The sequence below is a fragment of the Ovis canadensis genome, chromosome 5 (assembly GCF_042477335.2).
Source record: "Ovis canadensis isolate MfBH-ARS-UI-01 breed Bighorn chromosome 5, ARS-UI_OviCan_v2, whole genome shotgun sequence".
Lineage (NCBI taxonomy): Eukaryota > Metazoa > Chordata > Mammalia > Artiodactyla > Bovidae > Ovis > Ovis canadensis.
The window spans coordinates 31,621,731-31,633,711 of record NC_091249.1 but is presented as its reverse complement, the minus strand read 5'-3'; the positions used below and the strand labels follow the sequence as shown (position 1 = coordinate 31,633,711).

The following is an 11,981-nucleotide window of genomic DNA, read 5'->3' as shown; positions in this document are numbered from 1 at the left end:
CACAGAAGTGGAGAGGACTGTCTCAGGTGCAGAAGTATGCTTCCTGTCACTACTGGTTCAGTCAGATTTCAGGACTGTGGCCCTGAGCAGGCCACATCCTCCTTCTCAGACTCCGTTTCTTCCTCTGGGAAATGGGGGTATGCACAGGAACCTGGCTCTGGATACCAGGAGTTAGTGCAGAAAGAGCCTGACCCAGCATCCACCATGCTGTGTGTGCTCTGAAGTCATGCAGGAGGCTACACTTTCCCTAAGTCCACCCCCATCTGTGAGGTTGCCCATCCTTTGAGCCTCAGTTTCCCCATTTGGCCACATTCCCCAAAAGAACTGACGCTTCCGAACTGTGCTGTTGGAGAAGACTCTTGAGAGCCCCTTGGATTGCAAGGAGACCACACCAGTCAACCCTAAAGGAAATCAACCCTGAATACTCATTGGAAGGACTGATGCTGAAGCCAAAGCTCCAATACTTTGGCCACCTGATGCCAAGAGCCAGCTCATTAGAAAAGACCCCGATGCTGGGAAAGACTGAGGGCAGGAGGAAAATGGGGCAACAGAGGATGAGATGGTTGGATGGCATCACCGACTCAATGGACATGAGTTTGAGCAAACTCTGGGAGATAGTGAAGGACAGGGGAGCCTGGTATGCTGTAGGCCATGGGGTCTCAAAGAGTCAGACACAACTGAGCAACTGAACAACCACCACCCCTTATACACACACAACCAGGGTAGTTCCTGGATGGACAAGGGGCAGCTTCTGCTGGTGCTCCCCTAAATCAGCCATCAGATGGGCTCGATGGGGCTGGCACAGGCTGGCCTCGCTAAGCTGGCAGTCCTTGGCAGTGCCCGACTTTCTTGGAGGCAGCTGGAGAGGAGCCCAGACTTGGCTGCTGAGGCACTGAGGAGGCTGGGATGACGCAGACGCCCCTTCTCAGAGGACGTTGGACCTGACTGGGGGCAGGGAGCACTGTGTGCACTTATTAAGTGCCTACTGGATGCTAAACTAGCCTGCTTGGGGCTTTCCCCATGCTGTTGCAGCTGCCAGGATTACTTCTCCTTTTCCTGGTGTTGATTCCTGCCCTTACTGCTCTGAATCTAGAAGACACTGCCTCCAGAAAGCCTCCCAGATTTTCTGGGTTAGGGAAGACATCTCCCTTTGGGTCAACACAGTGCCTGTGGTTCCCCCACAGTTCTGATCACCTGATTTTATAGCTGGGTTATGAGCAGGTCACTCAGTCAATCGACAAATACTGACAAAGTGCTTAGTAGGTGTGAGGCATTGTATGTGGTTGGCAAACCATGCAGGGCAGGTACTGTTATGGTTCCCATATTACAGATGGCAAAAATGAGGCTCAGGGAGGTTTCATGGTGGGAAGAAGCTATAAAACTTGGAGCCTGGAGCACAGTAGGACCTCAGTAAGAGCTGGGTTTCATCCCTAGTGAGTTCACTCCCTCTGCTGGCATGATCGTGAGAAAAGCCAACTGTCTGGTAAACCAGGAGGTGCCTGCTCTGCTGCGGTGCCTGTGACCTTGAAGGAGGCTCAAGCTTAGAGGTAAGGGATTCATTCATTCAATCACTTATTCAACAAACATGAATTGGGTAGTTCTTTGGGCCTCAAATGTGTTCAAATGACAGGCATGCTGACCACTTCTAATATCTGTTCTCTCTTCCATGGTAATAGAACCCCTGGTTTTCAGCTGGACCATTGGAGAATCCCAGAGACAGTGGGCCCCCGTCTTTGGGGTTGCACAGAGTCGGACCCGACTGAAGCAACTTAGCAGCAGTAGCAGTAGCAGCGTTAGCCATTCAGAATAGACTACGTTTCCCAGCATCCTTTGAGGAAAGTGTAGTCATATGACTGAGTTGTGGCTAATGGAATATGAGCAAAACTGGTGTATGGGATTTCTGGGAAGTGTCCTTAAACAGAAAAGGTAAGCACTTCCTCATTGACTGGAAAGCAGATGTGATAGCTAGAGCTCAAGCAGCTACTGTGCTCTATGAAGAGATGGGCACTTGCTGAGGAGATGGGACAATAAGACAAAAGGAACCTGGGGCCTGGACACTGTGGCGCCTCCATGTTATCCCTGGCCTGACTACTCAGGTTCATGTGAAATAGCTGTCTGTGCTTAAGCTGCTCTGATGGGGTCTCAGGTCCCATTGCTAACTCCAAGCCTGACTGCTACCCATGTTGCTTCCTGTCTCCACTTCTCCATCCTCATCCCAGCCCATGCCTGCTGGGCAGAGAGGCCTGCTCCTTCTTGGCACCTCTGGACTCTGACGGACACCCAGAGTGACTGAGGCAGTGTTTTCTGGATACTGTAGCCTCCATTTGTGGCCTTAGGGCCAGTGGGCTAGGAGCAAAGCCCCTCAAACACTGAGTAGGAGGTCTTTACCATCTCCCAGGAATACTGTGCAAGGACCTCAGCCCACCTCTCTGCACCCCACCCCACACATATACACACACCAGAGCCATGACCGAGAGCCCACCCTTTGCCATCATCCATCCAAAAACAGATCCCTTTTTTCTGAACTACTTCGGAGGTTCCCAGTGAAGCTGGGAAGTGCAGGCAGCAAGACACAAGTGAAAAACACTCTCGTGGATTTCTCTGGTGGTACAATGGATGAGAATCTGTCCGCCTATGCAGGGGACATGGGTTCAGTCCCTGGTCCTGGAAGATCCCGCATGCCACAGAGCAACTAAGCCCATGTCCCATAACTGCTGAACCTACGCTCTAGAGCCCGTGCGCCACAACCACTGGGCCCGTGTGCTGCGGCTATTGAAGCCCATTTGCCCGGAGTCTGCTCTGCAACAAGAGAACCCACCACAACGAGAAGCCCACACATCACAATGAAGAGTGGCCGCTGCTCAACACAGCTAGAGAAAGCCTGAGCACAGCGACGAAGACCCAGCACAAGAAAAAAAAAAAGTTTAAAAACCTACTCTAATATGTGTGAAAAAGACATTTGACTAAATACAGATATTCACTCGAAGCCACTAATCCCAGATTACTGTGTCCAAATCCTACTATCACCCATGCTGTGCCCCCTGAGAAATTCTATACAGCATCCCCTCTCAGATCTTCCTGATCACGCTTGCCCCAGAGTTAGCATCCACCCCTTCCTCGTTGCCCAGAAGACCCTGTCATTGACCCGAGTTTCTGAGAAAAGCTTGCACTGGGAGCTGAGGAAACACCGTTATCTATTTACCGTAAAATTAAATCACATCCACACTGGTCTCTGAATCCAACTAGAAATTAAAAGAAACTAAAGGAGGCAGAGGCGTACTTAAAATGATGCCACATGTGTGTGCGCTAAGTCAGTCAGTCGTGTTCGACTCTTTGTGACCCTGGACTGTAGCCCTCCAGACTCCTCTGTCCATGGGATTCTCTAGGCAAGAAGACTAGAGTGGGTTGCCATGCCCTCCTCCAGGGGGATCTTCCTGACCCAGGGATCGAACCCACATCTCCTGCATTGGCAGGCAAGTTCTTTGCCACTAGTGCCACCTGGGAAGCCCAAAATGATGCCATGGGGACACCCAATTGACAAAACCCAGATCAGGGGCATCTCTGCAAGATGAAGGACCCAGTGGCCTCAAATAAATAAACCGCAAGGAAAATTAAAGGGAGAAAGATGGCAGGAGAAGCTCTGAATTAAAAGAGACTTTGGACAGACATCCTGGTAGGCCAGTGGTTAAGAATCTGCCTTGCAATGCCAGGTACGCAGCTTCAATCCCAGGCTGGGGGACTAAGATGCCGTTTGCCACAGAGGAACTGAGCCCAAGTGCCATGGTTACTGAAGCCCACGAGCTCTGGAGCCCTCACACTACAACTAGAGAATCCGTGTGCCTCAGTGAAAGATCCCATGTGCTGCAAGGAAGATCTAGCAAAATGCAAGCGAGATCCCAAGTGCCACTGCTGAGACCCAGTGCAGCCAAGTAAATAATAAATTAAATACTTTTTAAAACCTACGGAACCAATTTTTAAAAATAAATAAAAAATTAAGGTGGCTTAGGAGACCATCAGTGACTCTAGATTCTATCTCGGTCCTGCTTCAGTCTAAAAAATTGTACCATAGTATAATAAATGTGCACATTTCCACTTGCTCCCTGGATAAATATTCAACGCTATTTAGGAATAATTATAGCATCAAGGTGGTGCTAGTGGTAAAGAACTGTCTGCCAATGCAGGAGACACAAGAGACCTGGGTCAGGAAGATCCCCTGGAGAAGCAATGACATCCCACTCCAGTATTCTTGCCTAGGAAACCCCATGGACAGAAAAGCCTGGCATGCTAGTCTATAGGGTCTCAAAGAGTTGGACATGACTGAAGCGACTTAGCACGCATGCACACGTGAGGAATCACGCACTTGATACTGGAGTTTGTGAGGTTGCTCTTTAACCTCTTGTAGAGCAGCGTGTCTCCTCTCGGCACTGTAGACAGTCAGATCAGATCATTCTCTGGGGTGAGACCCTCCCAGGGGCTAAGAGGAATGGAGCAGCATTCTTGGCCCCCACCCACTCGATACCAGGAGGCCCCCAGTCATGATGACCACAGGTGCCCCCAGTCATCACTCAGTGTCCCCGGGAACACAACACCCCCACCACGGTGGAGAACTACTGCTTTAGAGACACACACTGAAATATTTGTAGGTGAAACAAACATCTGGAATTTACATCAGAATAGCAAGGGAGGGGCTTCCCTGGTGGCTGAGTGGTACAGGATCCACCTGCCAACGCAGTAGACAGGTTAGATCCCTGATCTGGGAAGACGCCACGTGCCTTGGAGCAAGTGAGCCCGTGTGCTGCGATTATTGAGCCTATACTCTAGAGCCTGATAACTGCTACTACCGAGCCCATGCGTGCCAACAGCTGAAGCCCATGCGCCCCAGATCCTGTGCTCTGCAGCGAGAGAAGCCACTGCAAGGAGAAGCCTACACTTCAGCTAGAGAGTATCCCCTGCTCTCCACAACTAGAGAAAAGCCTGCATACAAGGAAGGCCCAGCGCAGCCAAAAATAAAATAAATACAAATGTTAAACGGTATTTTTTAAAGAACAGCAAGGAAGGAGAATTGGAGGAGACAAGAATGGCCAGGAGTAGATCAATCATTGAATCTGAGGGATGGGTACACGTGGGACGATCCCCTGGAGGAGGGCACAGCAGCTCACTGCAGTATTCTTGCCTAGAAAAGCTCATGGACAGAGGAGCCATGGTCTATTGGGTGCAAAGAGTCAGGCACGACTGAAGTGACTTAGCACAGTGCGGCAGCACAAATAAATCACGGAACCTGAGTGATGGGTACACGTGGGGAAAGTCATCGTTTCCTTCTTTCAACCTGAGTGTGTTTGACACTTTCCACTATAAGCAGCTGAAATGATGAAATTTCCATTGACCCCAGAGTTCAGTTCATCATAACCTACTCACGGTGCTCTCAAGGTTGAATCAAACATGCTGTGCTGGGGACTTCCTTGGGCGGTCCAGTGGTTAAGACTTTGCTTTCCACTGAGGCGGGGTGTGGGCTCGATCCTTGGTTGGGGAGCCCAGATCCCACATACTTTGTGACCAAAAACTCAAAATGTTAAAAAGAAAAAATGCTATGCTGAGGTAAAATGTCAACACTCAGGGAAAGCTGGGTGAGGGGTCCATGGGAACTGTCCAGAGCTCCTTTGCAATTTTTCTGTAAAGCTAAAATTATTCCCAAGTAACAAGTTTATTGTTTTTTGAGGTTTAAATGAAAGCGAATATTAGGAATCAGGCCCTGTGGACCCAGGATTTGAACAGAGGCACGGTGGGCCCGTCACAGGGCCACCATGGGGATGATGTACATAACATCCCTGAGAAGACCACCCTCCCACCCCCACATCCCCTAACTCACCCTCGGATGCCAGGAGCCAGCCTTGGGCTCAGCTGGGACTTGCCAGACAGATGGCATGAGGGACTGGGCAGCCCCAGAGTAACCAGGGGGAGAATCCGCTTCCAAACCCACTTTATTATCTAGTCTCCAGGCTAAAAACATGCCTTCCTTCCACCCTGCCCGCCCAGATCTCTACCAGTCTGGGGCTGGCGGGTCTCAGTGGCGTTCTGGGGGCCCCTCCAAGGGCGCACTGGCCTCGGCCTCCCCTACAGAGGTGGCATTACAGCGGCACCGGGAGGTGGCTCGGGTCAGCAGAGCCAGCCTCCGGGAGCGCAGCCGGGCCTGGACAGCCCAGATCTGGGTCTGGCGGCCAGACAGCGAGGGGTCTTCCTCGTCCCCGTAGCTGTCGACGGTGGAGGCAGAGCTGTCCTCCGTGCCGGCCACCGACTGCTTGCACGTGGGGCAGGAGCGCTGGGCAGCCTGGGAGAGCCAGGGGTCGATGCACTTGCGGTGGTAGGTATGGGAGCAGGGCAGGACCTTGAGGCAGTCGCCTTCCTCGTACTCATCCAGGCAGATGGCGCAGAGGTCGTTACATCGGGTGAAGGTGCGGACCCGGGCCCTCTGGGTAGCGTGTGCCTTGACGGCCTGCCCACTGGCCCGCCAGCTCCAGAGCCAACGCCACAGATGCTGCAGGACAAAGACAGCGCTGGTGAGCAGGGCCAGGGCGCGGCCCAGCACCCAGGAGATGGCCAGCACCGGGTGGCAGTCCAGGTCCGGGTGGGGCGGGTAGTCGGGCAGCAGGACGACGTGGGCCGACTTGTCGCAGCGCATGATGACCCGCAGGTCCTGGGAAGCAGCCTCGCCCACAAACACCGAGGGGATGGCGATCTGCTGCCGCAGGTCCTCATACACGTGGGCCATGCGCACCAGGTCGTCGGAGCGCACATTGTGCACAATAGCCGCCTCAAAGCCGGCCCGCTGCGCGTGCAGCACCTTGAGGTCGAACGTGCAGTCGTAGCGGCGGATCAGCACGATGGCACCCAGGGAGCCATTGCCCGGCCGTGGGCCCTGGATGGGATGACATGCGTTGGCTGGCTTGGCCTCCATCAGGTAGCCTCGCACGCCCCCGGGAGCCAGGGGCGCCCCGAACAGAGCTGGCAGATCCGCAAAGTCCACCATGCTCAAGTTGCCGTCCAGCACGGCCCGTACCACCGCCTGTGAGGGAGCGAGCAGCCCCAGCAGGATCAGCGAGACCCTGACTGCCCCCAGGGCCACAGCTGGCTGCTGCCGCCCCATGGCTGGCCTGTCCTTCTCCAGCTGCGGCGTGGAGCTAGGTCCCACTGGGGACCGCCAATGGGAGGCCTCCGGGCATCTCCAGGGCCTCCCAAGGGACCCGTGGCCAGGGAGGGAATGGAGGTGAACTTGAAAGGGTAGCTCAGAGGCAGTTGAGCAGAGCAGCAGGGACCCTGGTGGCCCTACACGGAAACGGCTCCTGGGGGCAGCCAGGCTCGCATTCCGTCCTTGAAGGCTGGTCCCAGGAGGAGATGACCTACCCAGGCGGCCTTCCTGGCAGATAACACTGAGACCAGGAGCCCCCGGGGTTCTAGATGCCCCCAGCCTCTGTGACATCGTCCTGTTACATCCAGTCCCTCCACCCCCTGCCAAGACAGAATTCCTGGGGCTCTGACCTGGGTACTGGACAGCCTTCGAAAAAACTTCTAGAAGTCTCAGCACATCCCTAGCTACTGGACCTCTAAGGGTAAAGCTCAGGGGCGCCACAGAGTGGTTTGGCAGTCCACACTCCCCACCATGGCATGGACCCAGCCTTCTCACTGACATTTTGCCATCATCATCTCCTCAAGCCTCCTAGAGACCCACTGAAGAAGGGGGTCAATGTTCACTCATTTTGAGATTCCCAGGGGACTTAGACTTGTTCAGGGCACCCTCTGCCCATGAGGTTTTAAAGCCCAAATCCCAGACCTCCTCCTTCCCTCACTCCCTCTTGCTCACTCTGCTCCAGACTCACAGGCCTCCTTGATGTTCTTCCGTGAACACACCTAGCACAATCCTGCCCCAGGGCCTTTGCACAGTCTGTGCCTCAGGCTGGAAGGCCCTATCTCCTCATGGCCGGCTTTTTCTTTCCCTTCAAGTCTCAGTTCTTATGTCCCCAGGGTCTAACTGACTTGATGGGAGGGGTGGGAAGAAGTGCAATGTCAGGGCTGGGCTAGAGGGAGCGGGTGGTCCACATCCCCATCACCTGGGAGATCAGCGGTCCCCAACCTTTTTGGCACCAGGGACCTGTTTCCGGGGGCTTCCCAGGTGGTCCCTGTGGTAGAGAATCTGCTCGCCAGTGCAGGAGACGCAAGAGACATGGGTTCAATCCCTGGGTAGGGAAGATTCCCTGGGGTAGGAAATGGCAACCCATGCCAGTATTCCTGCCTGAAGAATCCCACAGACGGAGGAGCCTGGTGGGTTACAGCCCATGAGGTCACAGAGTCAGACAGACCTGAGCACACACACCCGTTTCATGGAAGACAAGTTTTCTGTGCACTGGGGGTGGGGGGATGGTTTCAGGATGACTCAAGTGCATTACATTTATCGTGCACTTGATTTTTATTGTGATTACATCAGCTCCACCTCGGGTCATCAGGCATTAGGTCCCGGAGATCACCCAAACCAGCTTTCTTCTCTCAGCTTGGGTCTTCCTCTCTATCCGGGTCTCCAGCTGCCCCTCGTTCCTCATCCAGAGTGCTGGCCGTCAGCCTCATGTCCCCTCTCAACTCTTTACCCCAGATCTCCCACCGTGAGGCTGTCACCTGGCTGGGCAGCCTGCTCAGGCCCTGAATCATTGCTCTGCCATTAACAAGCTTATGCGAGACCAGGTAAGCCACTGAAGCTCTCTGGGGCTCTAGTCTCCAGATCTTTCAGATGAGTGTAACGATGAGCAACGCGCCTCGTAGGGTCGGTGCTCAGAAAATTAAATGAGATGACGCTTGATTGACGTTCACCATGTGCGTGTTAGTTGCTCCGTCGTGTCTGACTCTTTGTGACCCCATGGGCTGTAGCCCGCCAGGCTCCTCTGTCCATGGGATTCTCCAGGCAAAAATACTGGAGTGGGTTGCCATTCCCTTCTCCAGGGGATCTTCCTGACCCAGGGATCAAACCCAGGTTTCCTGCCTTGCAGGTAGATTCTTTACTGTTTGAGCCACCAAGGGAAGCCCTTAGGGTCTGAAGTTTTCATTCTCCCATCACAGACTTGCCTCCAGGTCACAACACCTTCAGTACATCACCACACAGCAGTCAAGCATACTTCTAAAGTTCAATCCTCTGCTCTCTTCCATGCTCTCAACTCTCCCATGGTTCCCCACTGCCCTCTTGAAATCCAAGCTCCTTTCTGTGTCTGACACAGCTCTCCATAGTCAAGCTCCTGCCGGTCTCCAAAACCTCAATAATTTTCTTTTTAAAAATTTTACTATTTTTGGCTGCACTGGGTCTTCATTGCTCTGCGTGGGGTTTCTCTAGTTGCGGTGAGCAAGGGCTACTGTTTGCTGTGCTGGACGCGCTTCTCATTGCAGCAGCTTCTCTTGTTGCAGAGCATGGGCTCAACGCGGGTGGTCTCCAGTCGTGGCACGCGGGCTCTAAAGCACAGGCTCAATAGTTGCGGCACACAGGCTTAGCTGCTCTGAGGCCTGTGGGATCTTCCTGAACCAGGGATTGAACCTGTGTCCCCTGCACTGGCAGGCGCATTCTTACCCAACTACGCCACCAGGGAAACCCCTCAATGCTCTTCAATGCTCCGAATGCATCATGATTTACTAACCTCTAGAACTTTGCAAGGGCTATTCCCTCTACCGGGAACAGAATTCTCTCTCCTCAGCCACACTTCAGCAGGCTGGCTACTTAATTCTTTAGGTTGCCGCTGTTGGTTTAATACTTCCCAGAGCAGCCCTCAGCCAATGATAAAGAAAAGACACAGGAGTCAGACAGACAGAAGGCCATGTCACAACAGCGGGAGAGGTTCCAGGGCTGCGTCTCCTGGCCAAGGAGTGTCGAGGGCAGCCAGCAACCGCCAGACGCTAGCAGGGAGGCGGGAAACAGGCCCTCTGTCTGAGCCAGCAAGAAGGAACGGACCCTGCCGACACCTTGAGTCTGGCCTTCCAGCCTCCACAACTGTGGGGGAGCCCCTGGTCATGGCAGGTGTAGAATTGAGAGCACAGTTGGAATCCTTAGGGCCCACGTCTGGGTGAGGCCAAGCAGACATAAGGTGTCAGCACATTGAGACCAAACGGTGAGGAAGGATGAAGCTGGAGGGAGGGGGTGGAGAACAGCATGCTGGGACTGCGAAGGGCATGTGCAAAGGGCCTGCGGTGAGAGGGAGGGAGTGAGAGTTGAATGGTTGGATACGGCAAGCTGTCAGAGTGTCTAAGAAGAGGGTCTTATTGAAGGATGGCAGAGAGATGGGAAAGGGCAGGACCCGACCCAAACCTTGAATGTCGCTGACTTCAGAATTTACAGAGACTGATGAGGAGCCTTAGGAAAGATCAGAATAGAGACAGGACATGATCAGATCATATTTCGCATTTCTGCTGTCTGTATTTCTCCACTGTTTGAATCTTCTTACGATGGGAATGAATTCATGTATGACTCCTGAAATAAAGAAAGATTTGTGTTTCTGAAAGAACCCTCTGGTTGGTGGATGCAGGGGGGGTTGGAGAGACAAGGAGAGGTGGAGAAGCCACGGAGGCAGCAGGAGAACCAGGGGAGGGACTGGGGAATAGGACAGAGAGAGGATAACAGGGGATCATAGCCCTGAATAAGTGAGCGGGCAGGACGGTCAAAAGGGGAGGTGTCCTTGAATGGAGCCAGTCATGGGGGTGAGGGGCATCACTCTCTTCCCCTGGAGCTTACTTGGAGCAAGTTTTGTTTGGTGCTACTGTCTTTAATCTCTTTCTGGCAATGGCTAATTTTCCTAAGATACAGGTCCTTGGCTCCATGGGCATTTTTTTTTTTTTTTTTTTTTACTTTCTGACCACGCCGTGTGGCATGTGGGACCCTAGCTCTCCAACCAGGAATTGAACTTGAGTCCCTCTGCATCGCAAGCACAAAGTCTTAATGACTGAATTACTAGGGAAGTTCATTCCCTTCCCCATTGACATTTTGAGGCATCGTTTTGTTTTCCGTATCTTTATTTCTTGTGGGTCCCTTCCCTTTGCAGCAAGTGATATAGGTTTTTCATTTATGACTCGACAATCTTTTTAAGGAAAGATAAAATGTCGATCTTTAGGGAGTATTTGGTAAACAAAGGAACAGGCGCATGATAGGGAAAAGTTCAAGCCAGAGTTCTCCAAAGATGGGCAGTTAATAAACAGAGTTTGTTAGGGCTGCCATAACAAAGTACAGTAAGTCCCCTACATACGAACCTTCGAGCTGCTAAATTTCAAAGATGCAAACGGGTGTTTGCAGGTCCAATCACATAGTTTAGTTCACCTGTCTGGTGTACACTGCATGTGAGAGCATCCTCTATAAGTCGTTGTGCTTTCGTGTACTTTACAGGAGAGAGTACAGCATCTTTATTTCAAGCCCAGGATGTCTGGAAGCTTCCCTGGTGGCTCAATTGGTTAGGAACCCACCCACAATATGGGAGACCCAGGTTAGATCCCTGGGTGGGGAAGATCTCCTGGAGAAGGAAATGGCAACCCACTCCAGTATTCTTGCCTGGAAAATTCCCTGGACAGAAGAGCCTGGTGGGCTATAGTCCATGGGATCACAGAGAGTCAGGCACGACTGAGTAACTAATACTTTCACTTTCTGGATGTCCAGAAGCAAGCGTAAAAGCAGTAGCGATATAGCTGGTACTGCTAAGAAGTGCCAAGTGATAACAACGGAAACAAAAGTGAAAATAATTGAAGGAGTGGAGCAACAAGAGGAAGAAGCAGCTGAAAAATCGAAGGGATTCACGGCGCAGGAGATGGTAAGGGGTTTTCTTTATTTCAGGAGGCTCTGTTCGCTTTTGGAAGCACGGGACCAAACGCAGAACAGTACACGGAAGCTGCAACAGCCATTCAGATCGCAATCCAGCAGCTGCCGTGTCATCTATGATGAAGAAAGGGGGAAGAAAAGAGCTACTACCAAGACA

General features: G+C 52.6%; 1 protein-coding gene across 1 annotated transcript; it reads right to left on the bottom strand.

Moving 5' to 3' along the window:
- Positions 1–6,061: 6,061 nt before the first annotated feature.
- On the bottom strand, positions 6,062–7,684 carry ZNRF4 (zinc and ring finger 4). Its single transcript, XM_069590313.1, has one exon. It carries the CDS (start codon positions 7,682–7,684, stop codon positions 6,062–6,064), a length of 1,623 nt encoding a protein of 540 aa, XP_069446414.1.
- Between the last annotated feature and the right edge of the window lie 4,297 nt (positions 7,685–11,981).